The sequence below is a fragment of the Dermacentor andersoni genome, chromosome 4 (assembly GCF_023375885.2).
Source record: "Dermacentor andersoni chromosome 4, qqDerAnde1_hic_scaffold, whole genome shotgun sequence".
Classification (NCBI taxonomy): domain Eukaryota; kingdom Metazoa; phylum Arthropoda; class Arachnida; order Ixodida; family Ixodidae; genus Dermacentor; species Dermacentor andersoni.
The window spans coordinates 22560586-22586985 of NC_092817.1; the positions used below are offsets into that span (position 1 = coordinate 22560586).

A 26400-nucleotide genomic window follows, 5' to 3' on the forward strand; every position below is an offset into this window, starting at 1 on the left:
TTCAATGCCACGTGACATTCCGTAAGGCTTTTCCTTGCACCGTTCGTACACCCCCAGATGCAGCTGCATTACTAGGCACACGTTGTGCACACGTTGTGATCGCTCACTTGGTTAGAACGCCACATGAATACAGACATAACTGAAAGGACTCAGCTTGAAATTTCTATTCCCTTCTCCCTTCCCCAATAGGCGGTCGTATTATGTTCTTCTCTCTGTCTACGTCCGCAACTAATTATGCAACTATAGTTATGCCACCTTACTGACTCGTCCAGCTATCCAACCTACACCAATCAGCCAGTCGGTGATGTTACCAGCTGGAGCCGGTTGCTGGTGTTTAGCGAGCCGGTTATTGGTGTTCACTGTTCAGGGAAACTTCGTGTGACTGCCTAGCGTGAAGCTCACTCCGCAGAAAGAAAAGCGCGGACGGCTGCGTGCTCTGCTCACTCTGGGAGGCGCAAGATCCTCGCGAGGAAGGCCTCGGGCGGCGCCAGCTGTCCCGGCTCCCGCTCGAGGAGCGCCGTCTCGAGCGCGGTCGCCGACTCGGGCGCCGGCAGCAGTGCCTGCAGCGCGCGCAGCTTCTCGGCACCCAGGCTGTCCCCGCCGGCTCCTCCGCGGCCAAGAATCTCGAGGAGCTGCGCCTCGTCCGCCTGGCCGCGTAGTTGCTTCAGGAAGATGCCCACCTGGTGAAGAGTCGAAATAATAAAATCCCGCAGTTTAACGTCCCGGAACAACGCATAGGCTGCGAGCGATGCCGTGGTAAAAGGGTCTGCGGGTTAATTCTGACCCGCTTGGATACCTTAACGAGCATCTAAATCTAAGTATAGAAGCGGATTATTTTTTTGTGCTTTCGTGTGCATCGCAATGCGACCGCAGCGGCCAGTAATAGAACCAGTGACCTTGTACCTAGCCGGCAGGACGACATAACTACAAAACAACCACGACGATGAGCCATCTTAAGAGTCAGTCGATCGATTAATTAGCTGCTTACACAGTTCAGTAAACGAAAGCACGGCGTTGCGGGAACACAGGTGGCAAAGTTTATTCATGTTTTACGCTCGCAGAGCAGGGACATGGTTACGGGGATAAGTGACAAAAATTCCGCTCGAGACAGCGTTACAGGGCCCAGGAAGAGACGGCGCTACAGCGGGGAGGATGACGCTTGCAACGGAGTATCCCCCTATCGGTACCTAGCACAAACTATCATTTGCGCTGTGCATTCTTCCAGGTGTGGTTACCTGAGGACCCTTCATCGAGCAAAGTGCCACACCCGAAGCCTATGTTTCCTCTCCGGCCTCTTCCAGGCATTCATGGCGATGTAATAACGGAGTAAAGCGTAATTTATTAAAGATGGTCGCGTATTTTGGTCAGACTTACTATGTCGGCCCAGTTGAGTGTTCGCACTTCAGTGCACCAACTCGCGGGTTACATCGTGTCAATAATAAACCTAAGACAGGTTCATCGTGTGACCCTTGACTGAGAATCTATCCCCTGGTGCCGACCTGCAGGCTCCTCTGTGCGTCGAGTATCCTGAGTGGTGCCTCGTCTCCCGAACGGCCGGACGCAGGGTCACGTGGACCGCGACCGCCCGCTTCGCTGCCGCTGCCCGCTCCGCCGCCTGCCCCGCCAGAGCTGAGGCCGCCTCCGAGAGAGCCCGTGGCGTGTGCCGAAGTAGCCGGCTGCGACGGCTGGTGCTGGCAGAAGAGGCCCTCGAGGTGCGCGAAGTCCAGCGGTGACTCGCCTCCGGTGTGGCTTTCGGCAATGCGCCGCCACAGGCTCTTGCGGCCGCCGGCAAGCACCTGCAGTCATACAGGAGATCGCAGAAAGCTGAGTACGGCATGTTTGCCTTCTGATCGCTTTCATGTTTCCACTGGGGAACTGAGTGAAGCAGAACTGGGTACAGAATGAGGACACGGCAGTCCCCTAAATCCAGATTTATATGCTTCAAAACACGGCACTGCTAATGCGTTTAAATTATGACGTGCCAAGCAAAACAACATATTGTGCTAAATAAAGGGCAATGGAAAGGCAATGCGAGGCAACAATTGCTTGCGAAGAATGCATTGACGAAACAGTAGAAAGAAAGGGAGAGCGAGATAGAAAGAGAATACGTTTAAAACTTCGAGTAAACAGAACATAGGAGAAAGCAATGACACGAATTCGAGCATGCTATGCTACTTCAAATGTACAAAGACTTGTCCCAATCAGTATATCGCATAGCGAGCACCTATTTTATCAGGTATATACATACAACCTTACGCAAGATACAGGCGTAGTCAGTCACAAATCCTCGCGCAACTACGCAACCCTCGCTCTATGCCGTTGTCTCTGTCCATACACAGACACAGCTTCTTTCCTGCGAGTACCTATACTCGCAGGAATGAGTTAGCTCGAAGACCAAAGTACGTATCCGTCCCGACCCTCGAGCAAGGGAGCTTGTTTCTCATTTCGCGTGTTCCGAATCGACGGCGTTACCCTTTGGCAAGTAGTTGCCGAGGGTAGACGGCCATGCGGAGATACGCACCTTGTGCGCGGGTATCTTGTTCCAGTTGAGCGTGCGCATCTTGCTTCCCGGTTGCGGCCACGACTGCACCAGGCACGGCGCCGGTTCCGACGGCGGAGGCGCCATCGGAGGCGGCGGTGCAGCCGGCAGCGGTGGCGGCGGTGGCGGAGGAGGCGCCCCCGACGGGCTCGGACCAGACGGCGGTGCGAAGGTGACCGCTGGTGCCGCCGCTGGCGCCTGCCGTTGGGAGTGGCCAGTTTATTTGGGTCATTGTACACCATTCGGGCATGAAAACAAAAACGCGATACGGTAAGAGGTCCCGACGTTAAAGAACTGCCGGGAGGCTTTTTATAAGGGTAAAAATGTTACACAACGGGAAGTAGTCAAAATACAATGAAATTAGGTTACCTGCATATATATAACTCAATTCACAGCAAAATCGAGCAATTCGGAATTAGCAAATGCATGGACCCAAAGCTTGTCACACTACTAACATAAGCTTAAAGAGCATCTCTTGCAGCAAAGAGTGAGAAAGTCTGCAGTTGATGAAACTTAGAGAGGTTTCCATAGTGACTCGCCTGGCATGCTACCACGGGTGAATGCGAGGACGTGTGAAATGGTGCACACCACACACACAACCCTCGCAGAAAACGTACAGTCATGTATATCCAATGCCAATTGCAGTATTTAATCGGAGCCTGTGTCCAGCACGAAAGAGGGAGATAGATGAAAAGGATAGGCAGGGAATTTAACCAGATATTAGTTTCCGGTTTGCTATAGTACCCTACACAGGAGTTGGGAGCTAGGGGTTAGAAAGAGGACAGCAAAGCTCAAGTGTATATGGCGGGACGCGCAGGCGTAGCTGGTCCGTGGTCTAAGTACTGTACGTCTTGTATCTGAAAGCGTGGTCACTGGCGTATGTTTCTTGCTTAATATAGGCATTGTAGTGGCACTTAGGAGCATAAATCGTACGCAGACCAAATTTGGTATCCTGACTACTAAATCTTGAATAAACAGAGAGACACAGAGTATGGAGGGAGGAAGGCAGCGATGTTAGACGGAAAAACATTCGGTCTGCCACCCTACACACGTGCCACCCTACACACGAAAAAGGAGCGGAGGCAACAGAATGATAGATATAAAGAGATAAGAGCTTCGTCATTCGTTCTCGTCATATGTTAAACGGACATGCTGAAGACACGTAAAATGACACCTGTGACGAACAAACGGCAAAACCTCTTACAAGAGTTTCCACTGTTTCGAAATCTGCGAGGTGATTATGCTTTATCATTGGACGTTTCTTTGGGCAATAACTTATGGTTCTTCCGGAACACTTGATATAGCCTATTATATTTGCTAATTGTAGGAGCGAAAAGTCCATTACAAACAGTGCGTAGGTACACCTATGAATTATGCACGCAAGAAAAAACGGCTGAACGCAAGAAAACTGCTGCACGCTAGAGTGCGGTAGAAGGTACATCATAATCATCAGCCTATTTTTATGTCCACTGCAGGACGAAGACCTGTCCCAGCGGTCTCTAATCTCCCCTGTCTTGCACTAGCTGATTCCAACTTGCGCCTGCAAATTTCCTAATTTTATCACCCCGCCTGATTTTCATTCGTCCGTGGCTGCGCTTCCCTTCCCTTGGCACGCATTCTGTAACTCTAATGGTCAGGGCGCTTGTATTTGTCGTTCTTTTGGTCCCTTGTCCCTGTATGCGCTGTAAGTGATGTTTGAAACAATGGACTACCAACTAGCCCGCACCCAAACCTTGCTTCTCTAATGGTCCACCGGTTATCTGTCCTACGCATTGCATGGCTTGCCCAGCTCCATATTTTTTCTCTTAATGTAAACTAGAATATCGGCTGTCCCCGTTTTCTACCTGATTCACAGTGCTCTCTTCCTGTCTGTTAACGTTAGGTCTAACATTTTTCGTTCCATCGCTATTTGCGCGCTCCTTAACTTGCTTTCGAGCTTCTTTGTTAGCTTCCAAGTTCCTGCCTCCAATGTTAGCACAAGTAGAATGCAATGATTGTACACTTTCAGCGACAGTAGTTAGCTCGCAGTCAGGATTTGGTAATGCCTGCCGTATACACTCCAACCAATTTTTATTTTTCAGTAATTTTCCTTCTCATGACCGGGGTCCCCTGTGAGTAATTGACCTAGATAAGCGTACTCCTGCAGGCTCTTTATAGAGGCTGACTGGCGATCTTGAATTCCTGAATTTTTGTTTTCTTGCGCGAGACTATTGCGTATTTTTATCTTCTGCATATCAGTCTTCAACCCTACTCTTATATTTTCCCGGTGAAGGTCCCAATCATTTGTTGCAATTAATCCCCATGTGTTGCTGAACATGGCCATGTCACCCGCGAACCGAAGGTTCTTGAGCTATTCGCCATTGATCCTCACTTCTAAGCCTTCCCAGTCTAATAGCTTGAATACTTATTCTAAGCATGCAGTGAATAGCATTGTAAAGGTTGTGTCTCCTTGTCATACCAATGTCTTTATATATTTTTTTTTTGCTTTTCTTGTGGAGAAGCAAGGCAGCTGTGGAATCTTTGTACATATTTCCCAAGATATTTAGGTATGTCTTATCTACTTCTTGATTACGTCCTGACCTCCATGACTTCTGGTATCCCTACTGAATCAAATGCCTTTTCATAATTTATGAAAGCCACATAGAGAGGTAGATTGTACTCCGGAGATTTCTTAATTACATGATTGTTGACATGAACGTGGTTCGTTGATAATATATCTTCCTGAAGCCAGTTTGTTCTCTTGGTTGATTGAAGTGTTGCCGTGATTCAATTGGATAGTATCTTGGAAATTATCGTAAATTATCTATACAATACTGAAAGCAAGGGAACCTTCTTCTGGATTAGTATAGCGTTGGCATTCATCCAGCTGTCTGGTACTCCTGAAGTCGTGAGGCACTGCGTATAAAATACAGCAAGCTTTTCAGGAATAATATCTCCTCCATCTTCAATTAAATCGGTTGTTACTCCACCTTAGTCTGCCGTGTTTTCCCGGGACATGTCTTGCAAGGCCTTTTCAACTTCATCGCTAATTATAGAAGGAGCCTTTGTATCCTTTTCATCACTATTTCGAATGAAAGTTGCGTGACTGCTCTGGGTATTGTACAAGTCAGTATATAATCTGCTTCTTTTACTATATCATCGAAATTGATGATGCCATTACACTGCTTATTTTTCTCTGAATACATCTTGCCCTATCCTATTGCCAAGTTTTCTTCTCACTGATTTTACGCTGCGACCATTTTTTACTGTTTACTCCATTTTTCCTACGTTCTAATTCTTTATGAGCTTTAACAGTCCAGCGAATTCTGTCTGATCTCTCAAGTTAGACACTTTCATGTTTTGTCGTTTCTCTATGCGATCCCTTGTTACTTGGGAGACTTTGCTTACTGGTTGCCTTGATGCCTTCTCTCTCACTTCAATTGCTGCTTCGGAAATCAGCCTATAGTTACAGTTTCACTCATTACCTGTATGTTATCTTCACCTTCCTGTTCTAAAGCTGCATATTTGTTTGCGAGCACCAGCCTGAATTCATCTGCTTTTACCCTTACTGCGTCTGGGTTGGCCTGTTTATTCTTCACTAATCCTGCCCTTTCTCTCTTCAGCTTGAGAGAAATCCTAGACCTCATTCACCTATGATCACTGCCCTTTACTTTACCTAACACTTTAACATCCTGCACTATGCTGGAATCGGCAAAGAGTATGAAATCTATTTAATTTCTTGTTTCTCCATTAGGGCTTTTACAGCACGGTACACCTTGGGCCCGTGGCCTCGTGCATCTGCTATGTGCAAGTATACAAAGGCGCTGCTGCGTTTTTTGAAATACACCAATTTGTATGACCGCCTGTGACCAACTCAGCGATGAACGCTTGTCTGTGTAACTGTGCAAAGCGTGAATTTCTCCCTTCCATCTCCTCTTTCAATACCATTTCCCCCTTCCCCAGTGCAGGGTAGCCTACCAGACTCAGCCTGGTTAACCTCCCTGTCTTTCCCTTATGACCTCTCTCTCTCTCTCTCTCTCTCTCTCTCTCTCTCTCTCTCTCTCTCTGTCATACGGGTTCACAAAAATTCGGCGACGAAAAGGTAAAAGACTAGCTACTGCGAACGTACTGGCAGTACGTTTGCATACAGTGGTACATGGCATAATGACTGATGAATTTCGCTCCTGTGATAGTGTTGGTGCGGACGAGTGAACGAGAAAAGCTGCCGTTTCGTGCATTAAAGCAATGGCTTATCTAAAAAAGCTATTCGTCAAGCAGCAGCTTACGAAACGGGAAAATAACCTCTTTTCTTCTCCTCTCACGTAACACCGCACTGTCGACAAACCACGCTGCTGTCCTGCTGTCGAGCACAGTGTCCCTGATTTGATTCGAAGCCCCGGGCTGAACATCTATCGGGACAGAACGCAAGAACACCATGGATACGTGAGATGGCGGCACACACTAACTGTCGCCTTACGTAGTAGGTTTGACAGGCTGAGCTTGTTGCTTATGTACTTCCGGAAGCTTTACGCGCACAAGTGAAGAGGGAGTGACAGCGAAAGTGGATAAAATAATTTCGGAGCTTCTCGTTACGACTTCCCTGTAACAAAGGTCTAGCTTCGAGACGTCCAAACGACTCAGTAGGTGAACGGATTTACAGCCTTAGGCGAAATCGTCACCACCATCCCAAGCGCGAGTGCTGTCAGATATTCAACGGTTCAGCCTCTGGTTTTCTTGCCTTAATCTCCGCGGGCTTTGGCTCGTGGCAGCGGCAGCTGCAGCACCTCCTGTTGCTTCCACCGCTGTCGCCGGCCGGCGCGGAAGCTGCGACAGTCGCTGCTGCGGTGGTCTGCGTCACAGCAGCTGTCGTGGCGACGCTCTTCGCGGGCGCGGCAGCCGCGGCTGCGGATCCCGTCCCGCACCGGTCCAGGGCCTCGAGGCTGGTCTGGCTGTGTTTGGTCTGTCGCACGGGTGTGTCCCAGGCGTCGTCGGCCAGAAGCCGCTGCAGGGCGCGCAGCAGGTACGCCTCGCGTTTGCCGCTGCCGGAGGCCCTCGTCGAGAGGGCCGTCCAGGCCTGCTGCAACGTCTCCGGCCGACCTGACGTACCCGACGGCCATCCGCTTTCTTCGGGAGGAGGAGACGTCAGGCCCGCAGGAACCTGTGCGAGAAGCACCAACACAGAAATTTCATGATATTGCTTTCTTGTTTTGCTTTTACTTTTCTGTTTTTTTTTTTTTTTGTAATCTTTAGCTGCTTTTCTTATGTTAAGTTTAGTGAAAGATATAGTTGTAGAGCGGCAATTTGGGCTAGTTGGTGGAAGTTCATCTTGTAATACGGGAGTTAACTGCACTATAAACACACGGACAAGAGATGTAGAAGTGGACAGGACTGCGCCCAGCTTTTATTTATTTTTTTCCCACTTGAGTCCACTTCTACTTCTGTTGTGCGTGTGTTTATAGCGCAATAACCCCCGTATTACAGGATGAAAGATATAGTTGATATCACTATTCCTGCTGTTTTTAGGTTTTTCGGATGAAAGACTGAAATTTGGTATAGTTGGTGCATATTTATCCCGATGTTCAGACACCACGATGAATCACGAGCCAGTTCCGTTGTCAGTCCTCTAACTTTCGTCTTGTGCTTGGCAACTAAGGCATGCATGCACGAGGAGTTTCAGGTGACTATTCTGTCCTGTTATTCTCAAGTTTTTTTATAGTGTAAATACTGCTTTTTTTCTTTTGTGATATTGTACATATTGTTATGCACTGCTCACTACTGTATCTTACATGCTGCTTTTGTTTTATCTGCCTTGTAGCGGCTATGTGGGCCTCCGTCAAGGTGTTTCTAAAACTTTCAAGCCCAGGTAGCCAGCCAGAGATATCCGATAAATAAAGCGCACCGAATTCAATTGAATTAAACTAGCTCACTTTCAATAGCTGTTTCTATTGTTATATTTCGCAATTATATGTACAAGTACTGCCCGCCTAGATAGTCTTGCAGTTAAAGGGCCTCAAACAAACTGCCCGCATGCAATCGCGCTCTGCGAAGAAAATTTGTATGCGGCCCGCATGGCCCTTATCGAGCTACACGCATGCACTGTCATTTTATCTAATCCATGTTCGATTGCACTTAACCCAGAACGCGCCACAGTGTACCCAGTGCAGAGTGTTTGCGCATCGGCGCGTGGTATGAGTTTGAGACAACTGCTATATACGTAAGTATACGTGCCTGTCTGAGTCGATAAACATTGTGTTCGTAACAGTCCATTACAAGCGCCACGCATTTCTTCTTCGGAGCCGGGCAGGTATATCACAGGCTTTGCAAACAATCGAATAAGTGTCGTAATCGCTCTTGCAGCACCTTAAAGAAGGCTTCTCCACGTGGCAGAAGCGTTACCACCAACATGTTTGATCTCGCCCTCAAGGAAGCGAGCAATCTTGGGCGCGGGCGCAAAAATAAACGAGGGCGACAATGAAGCACTTGCGAGCCCGTTCCTGTGTGCCCGGAGCACGAGCACCGCCATGCAGGCCATGTATGAGGTAACTGTGCGGCGAAGCCTGCTTGCGGAATTTTGCGTGTCACCTGCTGGAGACGCCTGCCAAATTAAGTTTACGCACCACGGTACCTCACAGAGAAATTACTCAGCCCCACGCGGTGGCATTTTATGGTGCAAGCGTGTGGGGGAAGCATTCCTCGGGTGGCGGGCCTTGTCCTCATTTCCCAATTCCCCAACTCCATTACCCTTAATAGGCCGATGAGCCATCCCTCTTTTAATAAAGTTGTACCATACCATGCATATTTTGGGTTAACTAGCATATAGGGGGGCTACACATTCCCATCGTAAACGTAAATACTAACACGAATTGTAAACACGAATATTTTTGGTTCTTTGCAAAGTATGATTTATTTATTTATTGATTGATTGATTGATTGATTGATTGATTGATTGATTGATTGATTGATTGATTGATTGATTGATTGATTGATTGATTTATTGATTGATTGATTGATTGATTGATTGACAAGTACACTATCTCGCCGTCTTCTCCTCAATGTTAAATTGTTAAATGAATGAAAGATGATGACTGGTGAAGTGAAACTTTTGAGCTACTTAGCATTTCGCAGCCAAACTAGAGGCAATCATTAGCAATTAGAAGGGGAAAAGGCACATTGATTGATTGATTGATTGATTGATTGATTGATTGATTGATTGATTGATTGATTGATTGATTGATTGATTGATTGATTGATTGATTGATTGATTGATTGATTGATTGATTGATTGATTGATTGATTGAAAACTTTATTGTTCCACCGAGCTGGGGTGCCCGCCTCTTAACCTACACGTAGGTAGGGGGGGAGGACGAAGCAGTCCCCGCGCGTTGAGGACAGTGAGTCTTCACGGCCTCAGCGGCCAGGCGGATTGCTCGACGCTGGTCGTCTTCAGCCTCGCTCTGGAGCAAGGCCTCCCAGGCTTCTCTACTGTCAATGTTTTCCTTGGCCCCTAGGGAGCCAGCACACTCCCATATTATATGGTCCAGCGTACCTTTTTGCTTACAAATTTTGCAGAGGGCGTCGAAATGCCATGAAGTGTCACATTCCTCGTAGTGGGACTGACGGTACCCTGCCGTCTCTTTTTTTTATTCGTGTATATTTTTATATTGACATGTCAAAGATGTTTTCTCTGCATTTGCAAGTGAAGCCATAGGGCTGAAGTGCATCCTGGAAGGGTGAACGCGAACGGGCCAATTAAAATGAAAAGTCATAATCAAAAGATCTTTTGTTAATGCAGGCTAAATAATGACATCATGGTTCGTTTCCACTTGAGAACACAGTTTATCGGAAGTGACAGTGAACCGCGTTATTTTATCAACTATCAGCCAGACTATTTTTCTAGGTGTCTATTGTTCCTCAAGTTTTTCTTCCTCATTTCTTTCTTTCTTTCAGTTTTTTTTTATGCCAGCGTTCGAATCGCAGAGTCGGCGTATCGCCTGCCTACGACAGCAATTTGTAATGCATCTTGCACGTAGGCCCGACAATAGAGCATTGTAACAAGCGGTCGCAACTAGCAGTGCCGTTCCAACGCAATAACTGTCTGCAAGAACGATCGAGTACCAACGAGTACCAATTATTGCGGAACCCACAAAGGACTTAATTTCGCCTTACTTTCGTCTTATCTATGTCATGTCACCGCTCGATGCCCCCCCCCCCCCCCCCCCCGCCAAGTGTAATTATAGCATGAGTCGTGCCATCTCGCAACATGAGATAGAGTCGCGAAAATACGTCTGAACTACATTTGATGTGGTTGTTGATGATATATAAGGTTTTATGGCGCAATGGGGCATGTGGTTGTTGACTTAGGGACGATATGTTTAATGAGTATTGTTCCAGGAAAACGGGGCTGAACGCGCGAAGGCTTTTATGATCAGTGTTCCTGTTTGCATTCTGAACTCACCTCTCTTATCCGCCGGATATCTTGTAGGCAGCGCTCCGTCTCATTGTCTTTATGTTCTCGTTCTCTCTTTAAAATGTCATTCTGTGTTTATTATTTATCTTTCCGTTTTAATTAAGACCCCTTTTCTATTAAGCCACTTTCTATGGCAAGGGATCGAAGGGAGTGGGCTTCCATGGGCGTGGGTAGGCAGGCAGAAGGTTTCTGTAGCTTTGGCTATTTTTTTGTTTTCATCGGAGCATTGCGGGAGGCAAGGAACAGTTACAAAAAGTAATTTCGTAACAGGAAGAACAGAATGCAAAATATATTTAGATGGAACATAAGCACGCGAGGTGTAAGCCATCATATAGAATAGCGTGGAACAAAATTGTGCGAAATGAAAAAAAGAAGTACAAATCATTACATTATAATGCGTGGCCTAGACTTGTAACGTCTGCGGTAGAGCGAGCGTTATATTATACAGGTACAATGAATATAAAGATGCAAGGAAACTGCAAAAAAAAAAAGAAAGATCAAGATACGCTGTAACTAGCAGGCATAAACTGCTTTGAGTTCGTAGTAGCTATGCTTGAGGGAGCTTCTCTCGCCCACCTGTCCGTTTCTTTACTTTCACACGAGAGGCTAAGTAAGGGAAGGCGGGGAAGGGGGCGAGATGCACGCTCGATCAGTTCTCACCTGCGACCCTCGGGCCCTGAGCTCGGCGCGCAGCCTGGCTCTGTCGCGTCCGCTGAGCGCCTTGTTGGCGAGCGCCAGCAGCGGCGACGCCTCGTCGTCGGTGCCGCGCGAGATGGCCAGCGCGAGGGCGGCCAGCCGGGTGCGCTGGGCGCGCAGCGTGGCCAGCTGGTCGAGCGTGGACAGCGCCCGCCGGGTGCCTTCGCCGCCGCGCCCGCACAGCGCCACCAGAAGCTCCCACACCTGGCGCCGCAGGTCGCTGTTGCCGGACGCGGCCGCTGCGACAGGTCGTGGCTCGATCAGGCTGCTGCTGTTCGAGGGACGCTAAAGGCAATGCACTGAGCCGAGACGAAGTGGTAGATATCTCGTTCGCACTTGCCGCGACAGCCCAGCGGCTGTGGCGTTACGACCCCCCGGCCTCGGCGGCCGTATTTCGATGGAGGCGGAGTGCAAAAAACGCTCCTCCCCTTAGTTTTAGATTCACGTTGAAGAAGCCCAGGTGGTCAAAATTAATCCAGAGTCCTGCGCACTATAACGTGTCCCTCTGTGCCATTTTCTGGACGTTAAACCTCACAATTTAATTAATCTTTCATTCGCAACTCTTTCGCGTTCCATAACCTATAGAATCCGGCACAAGCACATTGGACGCGATTCACCATTTCAATTCGCAAATCTGGTCCACCTTAGAGGAAACCACTATAGCTGCAATAAACTCGTTATCCTAATTGTAAAGCTAGCGTTCTCACAAGGCATTTTACCATGCTAATAGCGGCGTATCAATTTTTTTTAAAAATATTTATTTCGTACTTGCGCGCACTTGGTGCGTTCTACAAGATTAAAAAAAATATAGGCGTGGTTCCCAGGCGCCACGCACATCTAAGTGTCAACGCGCACTGTTCGCGCTCAGTCTTTACTTGAACAATTGCAGGTGACGTCTCATAATTTGGAAAAATCTCGTGTGCGCTGAAACCCATTAATATATCGCGTTTTTGTGCTAGTGGTAGCACACCTGCAAATATGCTAATGAACCATACTTGCGAATGTGTGAAAAAGTTCCTAATACAAGAACCCCGGACCTTCAGTAATTTGTTGGTTGTGCATATAATCTTCGTTTATTGCCACTCAACGGATGGCTGGAGTATAAGTCAAACTGCGTAGGTGCAGCTTTTTTCTATGGCCACCTATTTCAGTTGTAGAGTAGTATTGTCTGCGGCGAAGGCAAATTTTGCGATTGATTGAATGTTGTCACTCACTGAAATTAATTTCCTTGTGTGCCGTCTTCTATTTAGTGCTTGCATTCATTGTATTCGGTAGGAGATTTGGCTGCGCGCGAGTAAATATGAACACTCTTTATAGATAACAATTTGATTGGCATGATTTTGCTTTATTGGTTTCCATTTACACACACACATACACACACACACACACACACACACATGTACAGAGGAGTGGTAAATGGAGGTGGATGATGGAAAAAAGCCGCACAGACGCGGCTTGAGGTAACCTCACCCCCTTGGGTACAATATGGCTGTACGGGGTAACACATCAAGCAAGCGCCATATAAATTACATTTATATAGTGGCCATAAAGCACTGCAGTTATACTATATATGAAAAACAGTGAAATATTTCCACAATTAATAACAATGCAAAACACACTGCGGCATTGAAATAATTAAATGACATACACTTGGTAACATAGAAAAAAAAAGAACATAACATACATTATCAATCATTAACAAACGCGCTCTAAAGAGGTGAAAGCAATAGAGTTTTAAATTCTGACAGCGATAAATCCTGTAAATTGTAGCTTGCTCTGTCATATGAATTCAGTAATCTTGGAAGGTTGTTACACAACATTTGACAACCGTAGTTAGTTCTAGAGCGCGGAACCTTCCATACTTCAGGTGTACGAGTTCAATAACGGTATGAATTGACGGATAAATTTACAAGTTCTACAAGTAAAGTATTGTTACGTTTGGTATTAAAGTAATACTCACGTAATTGTCTGCAGTTATATATGTTATGGGCTGTAGCAATGTTGTATTTCTTGAACAGGTTTTCAGTATGGGCGGCAAACGGTACATTAGCGATGACACGTATTATTTTCTTCTGCATACGAAATAATTTACTCAAGTTACATTCAGTTGTGGTGCCCCATACAAGATGCCCATAATGTATGTGAGACACAAATAAGGCATTATAAATTAATAATTTTACAGAGATGGGTAAAGTATATCTGCAGCGATTTAAAAAACCTGTTATGCGGCTAAGTTTTTGGAGTACAAAGCTTACATGGTCGTCCCATTGCATAGTACTTGTGAAATGTACCCCTACTACCTTTGCAGAAATAGCAAATTCAATATTTGTGGGTCTATACGCTAATGTTAGACCTGGAGGAAGAAGACTCATGCCTTTGGTATGAAAAATTAGGGCTTTTGTTTTCGCCGTATTTACTTTTAAACAGTTCTCAGTGGACCAATAGGATAGGCTGCACAAGAAGTCATTTGCCATAGTAATTAAATTAGTGCAAGAACCGGACGAGATGAAAACACCTGTGTCACCTGCGTAAATTGTAAATTTTGCCTTTTCGCAGATGGAAGTAATCTCGTTAGCATATAAGTTAAATAGCCACGGGCCCAAAATGCTACCCTGTGGGACGCCACAAAATATTTCTTTGGTTACCTATGTATTGTGGCCTACAGAAACAAACTGGTGTCTGTTATTAAGATAATATTTTAATAATTGAAGTGGAATGCCTCTAATCCCATATTTCTCTAGTTTGTAGAATAAAATGTTGTGAATGATATGATCAAACGCCTGTGTAAAGTCGACAAATATGCCTATTGTTGATAGCTTATGTTCGAAGTTCTGCAACATAAATTCTTTTTGATCGAGAAGAGCTAATTAAGTCGACCTGTTTTTACGGAGACCATATTGAGCATTTGAATTTATCTTTTATTTTTCACAGAATGAAGACAACTGGCTTAGAATAATTTTTTCACGACCTTTTGAAAAAACAGAGAAGGTCGAGATCGGGCGATAATTCTTCATATCTAATTTATTACCCTTTTTAAATAATACTACTACCTTAGCAACCTTCATATTTTCTGGAAATACGCCTGTGGAAATGTACAAATTATAAATATGTGTCAAAATAGGGGCTATATTATATATAACAAATTCTATAGGTTGAATCTGTAGACCATCGGCATCAAAGCTGCGAGATGTTCTGAGTCTTAGGTATACAGAACATACATCCGAAGGCATGAGTGGCTGAAAAAATATTGTGTTTGCGTTTGGAGTAATGTGCACATAGTGCGGCATGGGATGATTGAGGTCAACGTCTCTGTGTACAAAATAATCATTGAAGGCGTTTGCCAAATCCTCCTTTACCAACAATCTACCGTTTAAACTAATTTGTTCAATTGGATCACTCCTCTGATTTCTATTCATAAGAGCATTTAGTCTATTCCATAGTTTCTTTGAGTCATTCATACAAGACGAAAACATCCGCAGAAAATAAGCATCACGTGCGTTCCGTAGCTCTTTGCTTAATTTGCTACGAAACATTTTAAATGTTTTTTAAGTCCAGAGGCTCTCGAGTTTTAATAAATTTGGCAAACCACATGTGAACGTTCGTTCCAATAACGAAGAAGCGCATCGATACGAATGAGTGCTTTACGCATAGGTCGGCAGTGTGGTAGAATACTCACTCACACTCGCTCACCATAATTTTTCCAGGCCCCGCACTTACTCACGTTCACGCTCACCTCCACTCACACTCACAAGCGCCCGCTCACGCTCGCACTCACCTCCATTCACTCTCACCGGCACTCTCTCGCACTCGCACTCACGCCTTTGAAATGAGTGCGAGTGAGCGTGAGTGAGTGCACTCATGATTGAGTGCGCCGACCTATGGCTTTACGTATGCGTACCGCTCCGTCGGCCCGACGGGCTTCCAGTGAAAGAGCCAACCGTTTACAGCAGCTTTCGCCAGCAACTAGAAACCTTCACCTCCTTTGATATTTAGCTAGAGCCGATCGCGAGGCAATATGGCAGACTGAAGACCGCTTGAATAGCGCAGTCACCACTATTTGATTTAGACTACCCCTGCACTCGATGCACAACTTTGTAGGAGTGCGACCGTGACTCCGAGCTTGTGGGGCTTTCCGAGTGTTTTCGGAGTTAAACACATGAATATGCAGCACATCGACGTGACGCAAGTTCGCCGTGTGGCACAGCGTATAGAGAGGACCGCGCTGGGCGTTAAATCCTCTCGACGTTGGCCTTGAACACGCCGCGATGCTCCTGTCAAGATCCATGGTCGCGCCTCGTCGTGCGTGTCGAGCGAATTGGGTGGGCCTCTCGATCAGAGAAAAAAAAGAAGCTATAGCAATGGGACGTTAGCTCGACTCTTTCAATCAGAGAAACTTATTTATGAGGAAGAAATCATATTAATTTAATATTTTATTTTTTATAAGACAATAAGAACACACACTGAATAAAGAAAGTAAAATTAGTTGGCAGGAACTATAAGGAGACTTTAGGATGTTAATTCGTGTAGCGGTCACCCTGGAGCACTTTCCTCTTTCCCCGTACATAGAACTCTGCAAAAACACCTATTGCTTCGATGGAGTCGGAACGCAAAAGCGCTCGTGCACCGTGCCTTGGGCGCACGCTAAAGAACCCCGGGTGCTAAAAAATTTATTCGAGGAACTCCCCTCCGGCGTCTCTCATAACCAATGGCAGTGTGCAGTTTCCGAGACGTTAAATCTCCCACAATATAATTTAATTTTCAGGCCATTTTGACATTCAGCTGCGCGAGTCACTGCACAACGGTTGTCGAGTTAGCGAAAAAATGTTCTTGTCACTGGCGTCAGGACCGAGCTGAATAATTACGGCTTCGTCGAATCAGGCGTTATAAGGTTAGTACATTGATTGATGGGAGGGAGAACAACTACACAGTGCATTGAGGTGAAATTATGAACTGTCAATCATTTCTTTCAACCAACATGCTTTACGGAGCTAACACCGCACACAGAGCAGGAAATATCACTCCTAGAATTAGACGATCGGTGAAGAGCTCGTAAGGTATTTAGTGGTGCTAGCAGGAGCACTGTCACAAAAAAGACACTGATAAAAACACAGGACGCTATCTTATTATGCCCGCGTTCCTGCTTACGTTACTAGAATCTCTTACATCGTCAAGGTGACTCGTTTACATCACCGAAGACAGCACGGTCGTCTCTCAGAGAAAACAATGGTTCAATAATTATTTTCAAAGCACATAATTATTTCATGAACATTAAACTTATTGTCGCACATTGCACATAACAGGCCCCCAATTTCTACCGAATATTAACGCGGTGTTACGTAGAGTTCTCTCGGTACATTTGGAAACAGTGCATAACGGTGATATAACTTTTTCGAGCACTTGATAAAGGAATTCGTTACAAAGGTTGTAATTTATGTACCCACATTTACCTTCGCACGCGTACTGGCTACAACGAACCCCCCCTCCCGTTTCTATTTTTCAGCAAACTTGGTCGTCGGTGGCAGTTATAGTTCTCCCAGACGACTGGCTAAATTCTGCGCCGTTCGTAAAACACATTTATTATCATAAAGCTCCGGAGAGCTTCCATATTCGTTATTTACTGGAAAGCAGGAAACTCTAGTATTCAGTAATTACTTGCAGCAATCATAATTAGACCAGAAACACTAAACTTTCTCCACAGATGACGCCCCCATTTCTCCTAAATGGAAACTTGGTGCAATGTAGAATTATTCTAAAACACTGGGAACTGTCTCTGCTTTCTTCGGGAAATTTAGGGAGGGCCTTCCGTAGTCGGCACCTGTATAGTGCGCCTGACCCATACGATTCCCCACTCGAAAGTAAACCCGGGAACAGTCGAGCGCCTCTATAACTAACGCCTCTATACAACGAAATGACTTTTATAACGAAGTAATAATTTTGTGCCGGTTCTATTGTGAGCTGTGCTGTGCGCGACCTTTACAACTACATATAAAAACAAAATGCCTGGCATTCGCCCATTGCAACTCATAGCCCCAACAAGCCCTCGGTGACTTCTGAGCATGCGGCGGCTAAGAAAAGTATTTGCGGCTCAGTTGGTCAACACAGTCCTGATGGCATCTCTCATAGTAAAGTTGGTACAACGTTGAGACGTAAAGAAACACTCCGAAATGAATTATTCCTCCTCTCCCAGATTAACATTTTACGGTAGCTTCGCGAATATTGCACGCCGCTGCTGAGCAGAATACAGCTGTGGCATAAATTATTCCAGGTAACTCCACTATGGTGGCAGCCGCGGTACAGACCAGGTGTAGTATATCTTTCGCGCTCAGCAGTGCCTGTAGGTAAGACCGAGAGCAGCCGTTCGAGGCGTTTCAACGACAGCGCAGGGCCGTGCGCGCCGAACGCGTGGCCCGTCTCCCTCACCGGTGGCCAGCGTGCGGGTGTACTCCGGGTGCTCCACCACGTAGTCGAGCCCGATGCGGAGCTCCATCGCGGCGTCGTCGCAGTCTTCGTCGTCGCCGTGCTTCCCTTCCGGGCGCCCAGGCCGGGGTCGCGCGTCTTCGCGAGGCACTTCGCCGCCGCGCGGTGTCCGCGGGGACACACCGCGCCCACCGCAAACGGTCGCCCACGACAAAACCGCTCGAAAGCCCCCGCTCGCGCCGTTGCGCCAAGGCCGCCGCGGGACGCGTCACCGGGGCCTCCGCATATATGGACGCACCCGCCGCCACCGACGCCGTACGCCGGCGCCGACGGCCGTGCCAGCAGAACCGCGCCAGGAAGAAAACCCACCGACCTGTGCGTGCGCGCGCGCCCGAGCGCGTGGATACAGACGCGTAACCCCGCTGCGACGGCCGTGTACGCTGGCATCGGGGGGAGAGGGCGACAAGACTTCGATGCGTGCGGGCCTGACGCCCTTCCCCGGTCGCTCGACTTCCTCCACGATTGCGCTACACACCGTTGCGACCCTCGGCGGTAGGGCAGCTCGTCGTAATTGGCCCCTTCGCGCGCGAGCAATTAGTAGCCGATGCCAATGTGGGCGAATTACGAACCGTGCACACGGTGCACGTATACCCTGCATGTATCGCGGGCGATAGGGGAAAAAAAAAAGATAGTAAAAAACGAGCGGATATAAGTTGCGCGCCTTAACGATGCGGTGAGCCGAGAACAATAATGCGAGCGAAGGTTGCGGTGGAGAGCGTACGGAGCTGTGACGTCCAACAATGGCTGGAGAAAAATGACGCTGTGACCTTCCGATCGCTTATGCAGCACCCGCTTTGCTCTTTCTTGGAGTCACTCAATGCTACCGGGTAAACTAGCTGCAACTGCCGGTGTCCAGTGTGCATTGTCTGCTCAGCTCGCACCAGACATGTGAGCCAGACGCAGTTTAAGGATGCGACGACCAGCAAATGCGTAAATGCGTATGCAGAAAACCTAGTCCGAGAACTGCCTGATGAATTCGACGTGCAAGGTCAACGCGGGTTTACCACAAAGTAGATAAGGATAAGAAAGAGTCCACTGCAAGGTGCCGCAATGCACTGCTGAGGAAAGCAAGCTTCGTTTCATGCTTACTTCCCCGTTTTAATTGATATTCATGCAGTTGACCATATGTATTTGGCGGCGCACTGCAACGCCGCCCTTTCCGACTGCACAGGACATCGAGTCAACTGAGGAGCTTCAAGATCATAAGCAAGTAGTTTCGTTAATCTGGTAGGTACGCCATAGCAATTACAGTGATGAAGCAAGAGAACCGCAAGTCATCACATGTGCGTGGTGTTGTGTGCGTTGAAAGAGTGAACCATAATACTGCAGCATAGCACACCTGTTTCAAGAGATGCTAGCGGGATGAGATTGACCGAATAAAAAAAATGTAATTTGCCTAAATCGAGAAAGCAATTCCACGGGCTCCCTAGAAGCGGCTGATTCTTATTGAATGACAGGAAATTACTGCACAAAAGTTGGTTGTTCCATGCTTTCACTCAGGAACATGGTGCCTCTTTGCAGCATCTGCGGCTGTCCAGCAGCAGAATCGTTCGGAAGCTTGCGTCGGTCTCTCTCTCCTGACACCACGGGCGTAGTCAGGAATTGAGGGGAGAGGAGGAGACTCCAAACACAAAAAACACGAGCCCCCGCCCCACCGAAATTTTGTTGTACCAGAATTCCACCTGCTAAGCCCTAACTCCACTCCTCACTCCCTCACTCCCCATCTCCGTCTCCGGTCAAGTGGCTGTCCTCCCCCACACCCATCACCTTTCTTCCCGAAAAGAATTCCTGGCTACGCCACTGCCCGACACTCCAATAATGTTGCTTATGTTCGTAAGAAACACATATTCGGCATAAATTCTCGAACCGAATAGAAAAGGTTATTCTATTTGTATTCTAAATAGCCGATATTAACACGCCTCTGTATATAGAACGGAGGTTTAACCGCGCGAATAAAACAAGGGCACAAAGAAACAAAAAGCCCAGACAAGTATTTGTTTATTTGTGTCCTTCTTTTATTCGCGCTGTTAGACCTCAGTTCTGGATATGAAACAACTAGCCCTCATCAAGATGTTCTTAACGCTCCTATAGTTTTTACCAGGATATCGGAACGAAATGCTCTTTGTTCTGGTTTTAGTTTCATTCCACTGAAAAAAGTTCCGTTCCGGTTCTGCTCAGGAGTGAAAAAAAAAAGAAATAACGATCCATAACGGTTCATAACGGTTTTAGTTCGCACGCAAAAATGTTCGAAGCAAAGTGAGGATAAAGGCATAGTATTTATATTCCTCAATAAGTGAATTACGAATTCTGAGATCATACTCAGTGCCTTAACTCACGTCATCGAGTGTACCGAAATGCGAGACCACCGTTCCGATAAAACGAACTTAAACGAGCATAAACGGACGATAAATCTTCGGTAACAAAGCGTGGTATCCGTAGGAGACGAAACGATAAGCTCTTCAACGCGCCAGCCCTGGGTTTTGCTACTATGCCGATTAGTGGAGCGCTCGATCGGCTATCGCTCGCCTGCATGAGAAACGCGCTTATGCTGACGTTGCCTGACGTCGATTGCTTCGGATTGCCGACTTTCCCCTTGAACCGAAAACCGATAAAGAATATTTCGGCTTCCCTCCGAAACAAAATAATAAATAGCGTTTCGGTTATACGTTATCGTTCGGGCCAAAAATATCGTTTTTTTTTTGTCGTTTTTGTTTTCGTTCCGTTCCGACACACTGGTTCTTACCATATTCCATCTGTTGTACAGCACGTGCGTGTACATCGGTCGTAATAATGGTGGTTGTCAGCAGACGACGCGAATGGTACTTCCGTCATAGGGACCTCGCTAAGGCGAAAGAATTTAGGTGGATCATACCCCTGATGGCCTGGAAAACGCGGCGTGTGATGCAGAAAGTCATGTGAGCTCGCCTCGCGCAGACACGCTCTCGTGCCACTGCTCGCGCGTTCGTCGTCTTCTTCTACAGCTGGCTCCGATGCCGCTCATCATGCCCCTCACCCCCTCACCCCAAATAAAAGAAAAGGCAAAGTTGCGATATAGTTAATTCAGGCATGCCCTCGAACTCACGACCTTTGGTGGGAGTTGAACCCACAACCTTTGGTGGGAGAAAACAAGTAATAACAAGTAACAAAAAGGGGTGCCAGCGAAACACAAAGGACGCGCACACAAAGAAAAGGCGTTAGACACGGACGGAAGTAACAACGCATTCGAACGAGATTTTCAAGTAATTTAATTAACGTCTCTTGAACGTGCAGGCTTTCGCCTTCACCTTCCTTGGCGCACGCTAAAGTGACTGTCAATTTTTCCGTCAATGCACTCGCGTACTACTGTTACCACATCCAAAATCTGATGCAATAGGTACACAGCGAGTCACGACAGCAGTACTTCCAGCGGACATGTTCCGTAACGGATCGAACTTTACGCACTTCCGCCCATGCGGCGCAGGCTGCATCGATAGTGTCTCGAAAGGAAAGGCACAAATAGCGCAAAACAACATTAGCGAGCGTGACGCCCTTCCTTCAGACGGCATGATTTCCGAAAGGCGCAGTTGAGTGGCCTGTCTGACTGGAAATCATGGTATAGCATATATTAATTTAAATAAGTTTCTCTGCAATGTTAAGGGTATCACTCGAAATCACGGGCTCGGTTAACATCGAGGGTTGTGCACACGCTTCCGTCTATTGTGGGCGGTGTCCTCGTTGGGTCTCCATTTCGGTTCAGGCACCGGTGGAATCGTTGGAAGTCGTTATTTTGTTCACACACCGCGTAGCCTTGGAGACGAAATCACGGGCCTCGTTCTCCTGACTGTTCTCCCCCGGCGGGATGCTGCTTCGACTCAGTTTGCTCTTCCGTCTGACGAGCTGCTACGGTTAGCTGCACGGTGCACAGTCAATATTCAGTCAGCCTGTGAATTGAACCCCTTCATCGTTCTCCTCCCTTTGTTCCTTTCGGTATACCTTTTCCTAATTTCAGTACTCAGTAACTGGTCAGAACGTAATGATTCAGGCCGACATCCCTCAGCCCATACGTTTCATCGACACTATTGTTAGATTGTATAGCACTTTGAACACACTTAGTAAAACGAAGTCCTACTGCAATATGTACTCGTATGTAGGAGAAGGGCTGTGATTTTGCCTAAGCAAACAAAAACGTTACCCTTCCATTTCCTTTCCTTTTTTTTCCTGTAATAGAACTTCGTTTCAATATTTGTTTTGGTAGGCAAATATTACAAGCACTTTGCCCCCGTAGTTACCATAGTTCATTCGGAAACACATTTCGGCACACGCTGTCAGGCATTCGCGCCATGCAAAAGGTCGATGGCGCCAAACATCTACCTTGATACTGAAATCGGTGTCATCATGCGTGCAGCGCCTTCCGCTTGCAGCAAGTTCCGCAATGTGCTCTTTGCTGAAAACCTCGGTCGTGTCTCGTCACCAGTCGGTGCTACGAGATCACTGAAGCGAATGCTACACCCGCTGCCCCGCTACACCCACTGGCGCTGTTCGCAAAAAATGGACTAGTCCTCTTGGTTCTCATTTGAGAGAGAGAGAGAGAGAGAGAGAGAGAGAGAGCAAAGGAGAAATACAGGGAGGTTAACCGAAACGGAAAATTTGGTTTGCTACACTGCGCTAGGGAACGGGGGAGGGAGAGGTAGAAAGATAAGAAAGAAGAGAAATAAAGGCATGCAGCGCAGACACACGGTGTCAGCCGGTCACGAACACCACACACTCTATCCCAGCACAGGATCATACGCAGCACAACGAACACCAATTCAGGCTACAGCCGCTTGTGCAGGGCTCTAGGCGTTCTGGCGTATATACGGCCGGTTGTTTCTTACACTTGTAAGAAACAACCGGCCGTATATGTACGCCAGAACGCTCTGCTCGCGCCCGCAGTAAGAACGCGCAAGCCCAAGTGTGTCTCTATGTCCTCACTACACTCGGCCAGGCTGACGAAGATAGCTCTGGCGGTTGTGGAGGCGCGCTAGTGATGGAACTCCATAATCGACAAGATTTGGGAGTGAAAGTCGTCCAGTGCACAACCGGCTTCTCTGGGGGTCGGCACTGACTGTTGCGTTCTGGTCGTAGGTCTCGGCGACGATCGCAGTTGGAAAAGCGCGGCAGGCTATCTCGAACACTGAATCGCCGTCTGTCTCACTAAACGGGGTCGGTTGCACTGATCGCGGTCGGTCGCAGTGCGTCGAGTTGGTGTATCTGCGACAGCGACGGTGCGAGTTTCCATGCAGGTGTTCGACGCGACTTACGCTTTCGCAGCGTTGCAGCTGTCGGGCCAAAGCTCTCCGATGTGCTCGAACCGGCTGGTTTTGACAAAACATCGCTTGCAGCCGAACCATAGAGAAAGAAGTGTCCTTTTCTGAAGCCGTACCACAGGCAGGACATGACTGGCCTACGATGTGGGTAGTGAAAGGCGGAGATGCGAGCTGTTCAAGGCACGAAACAAGGAGCAGCTGGGTCTGCACCGAAACCGATGGTCTCTTGCGCGTCCGGTCTCTTGTGTGTCTCTTGCGGTCTCTTGAGATAGTCTCTTGTGCATCTTGCACGTCGAGAGTCGCTTGCGCTTCTTGCAGTCTTTCAGCAGTGAATTAATGCCTCCGCATTCGGCCAAATGATTGCTGTGAAGTCGGCAGATGTGGCACCGACGGTGTCAGCATTACTTTATTTCCAGGATCCGGCGAACAGATTTATTTATTTATTTATTTATTTATTTATTTATTTATTTATTTATTTATTTATTTATTTATTATACATATTTTCAAGGCCTAGTAGGCACAACAGAAAGGAGTGGTGAAAATATACAATATTTGCAGTACAGGGTAAGAATATAAAATCAAACTATAAGGCACTTTGAATTGCGATCTTGAAGTTAGTGGTGTCACAAACTGAGACTGCGGAGGCGGGAAGGCGGTTCCATTCAATGGCTGTTTTCAGCAAAAAGGAAGAATGGCACAAGTTAGTTCGACAAGATGGCACTTCAATTTTGTGTTGATGGCATGCGAGACGAGATGTAACTTTGTGTGGTGAAAAGATTTTCTTTAAAAGATTTTCTTGACAAATTTAGTCAAGCGGGGTGAGGTGTTTTCAATGTGAAGAAAGTCGCATGCAAAGTTGTGGCGGGTTACCCCCATGCTTGTTGGGATGTTGTCGGTATCGTCTGTTAGTCCATGGTCGGTTCTAAAGCAAGACCCCAGTAACTCTTGGCCAAATCGGCGAGGTCTTGTGCTGCAAATGGCCGAAGAGTTTGGGGCTTCATAGCATTGTGTGGTACGCCGTGCGTGATGCGACACAAGGCTGTGTCCATGTGATGGTTTAAGCCAATCGAAGCGAGGCCATAAACTAGCACATCTGAATCGACTGGCTGCACGACCGAAGAGCCCGTCTTCCAAGGGGTACGCAAGCCGTGGGGAGTCACCTTCACAGAGCACTGTAGCGCCTTTGTGTGCACCGGAAAGTTCAAGTAAGTGCCCTGGGGAATGTAAAGGTAAGGACGGTCAACGGGTAAATGAGACATGCTTGTTACGATACCAGGAAATGTTTTTTTTCCTTGTCATACTTGAGTAATGTCTTTAGCATGCGGTAGCCCCAAGTGGTGACAATCTTGCTGTCATGGAACACTGAGACCACTCCGTGGTCCCGAGGAACTCGCAAAATATGCTGAACCCACTCAGATGAAGACGGGTGGTTACTTCCAACACCTGCTCCCCCAGGTGCTGCGGGGGCGTCCGCTGGCTCCTCCGAGGGCATTTCGGCGTTTGCTCGTTTTGGTGCTGCAGGATTTGGGTCCCCGTTATTTGCACGCTTCCGTCCGGTTGGCATTCCATAGAGACTGCGGCCTAGTACGTGCTCCTCGACCACGTTCTTCGCACCCAAGCCGGCTGCGCCCAAGGCCAATTGCCTGTCGTTGAAAAACTCCTTCGTAGACGTCCGGTCGGCTGCAAACACGTCTGCGTCGCTTTGCACTCTTTCGTAGGCCTCGTCGTGCCGCTTGGCAATGCAGTCGTCCTCGTCCACGGGGGTCCTTCCTTTGTGGCTTCCGGGGCCCAAGTAGTGGTGTCCTGGAAACAGCATCACTGCGTAAAGTAACAACATACGGTAGCGGTAGCGACTACATCACCAGCGCCACGCATCAGATCCTAAATTAGAAGCATCTATTTAACCTAACCTAACCTAACCTAACCGTTGCAATTGTAGTCGAAAAATAAAAGAAGTAATTAAAGAAGTAATATATTCTATGAAAAAGACAGAGACGAAAGTACTTGCGACGTAACCAAAGGTCAGGTAGATCTAGCGTTGTTTTCATGGACGTGACGTTAGAATGACGAGAATAACTTGAGAGAATGAAACAGGCTGCGCGGTTCTGAATGCTTTCAAGGGAAATGGCAAGATTGGCGTGAGCAGGGTCCCATATGGGACAAGCATATTCTAATTTTGGACGGACGAGTGTTTTGTATAGAGTATAGCTTTAGTGAGGTGGGTGCTGATACAAAGTTTCGTCTCAAATAGCCTAACGTTCGATTAACATTGTTAGTGACATATGCAACATGCACATTCCATGAAAGGTTGCTAGTAACATACAGCCTGAAATATTTGTAGGAGTTAACAACCGACAGGGTAGTACCGTTAATAAAATATGGGAATACATCACAAGAGGAGCGCTACAGGAGACGCGCATACTTTTGCATTTAGTTGTGTTAAGCTGCATTAGCCATTTGTTGACCAGTTGGATACGCTATCCAGGTCGTCCTGTAGCTTACCTGAATCACTAAGGTTAGTTATTTTGCGATAGATGACACAATCGTCCGCGAACAGCCTAATAGTTGAATTAGAGAAATAGTCAGGAAGGGCATTAATGTAGATTAGAAAAAGAAATGGACCGAATACGAGCCTTGTGGTACACCGGATGTTACGGAACAAGGTCTGGACGAAAATTCGTTAGCAGTTACATGCTGGGTCGTGTTAAAGAGGACATCCTTTAGCCATGCGAATACCTTGGGGTCAATATTGGGGTCTCTTTCTCGGTTTTTTAAGATACAGTCTACCTGTACTGAACAACACCTGCAAGACAAATATTCGTGTTCTGCAAGCAGCGCAAGCTCAAGCACTCAGAGTTTGTCTTGGTTTGCCGAGATGCACGTCAACTGAGGCAACTATTGCGATTGCTCGGGACCATCCAATGCAGACTCACATCACGGTGGAAACCCTGAGAACG

The 26400-nt window shown here is 47.2% G+C and overlaps 2 protein-coding genes across 2 annotated transcripts in view; both read right to left on the reverse strand.

Annotated features, from left to right (window-relative positions):
• LOC126535845 (uncharacterized) overlaps positions 1-2788 on the reverse strand; it is a 50939-nt gene extending 48151 nt beyond the window's left edge. Inside the window, exons 1-3 of the mRNA XM_050182679.2 lie at positions 2522-2788; positions 1500-1796; positions 445-680 (exon numbers count right to left, since the gene is read on the reverse strand). Of these exons, the coding sequence (XP_050038636.2) occupies positions 445-680; positions 1500-1796; positions 2522-2626 (638 nt within the window). The 5' untranslated portion in view covers positions 2627-2788. The remainder of the gene's footprint in view (positions 1-444; positions 681-1499; positions 1797-2521) is intronic.
• Positions 2789-6944: 4156 nt separating this feature from the next.
• Positions 6945-18466, reverse strand: LOC129386139 (uncharacterized). The gene is made up of 3 exons (XM_055073528.1): positions 18102-18466; positions 11646-11920; positions 6945-7676 (listed from the first exon to the last, which is right to left on the reverse strand). Exons 1-3 carry the CDS (start codon positions 18166-18168, stop codon positions 7221-7223), a joined length of 798 nt encoding a protein of 265 aa, XP_054929503.1. The 5' UTR covers positions 18169-18466; the 3' UTR covers positions 6945-7220.
• Positions 18467-26400: the final 7934 nt, after the last annotated feature.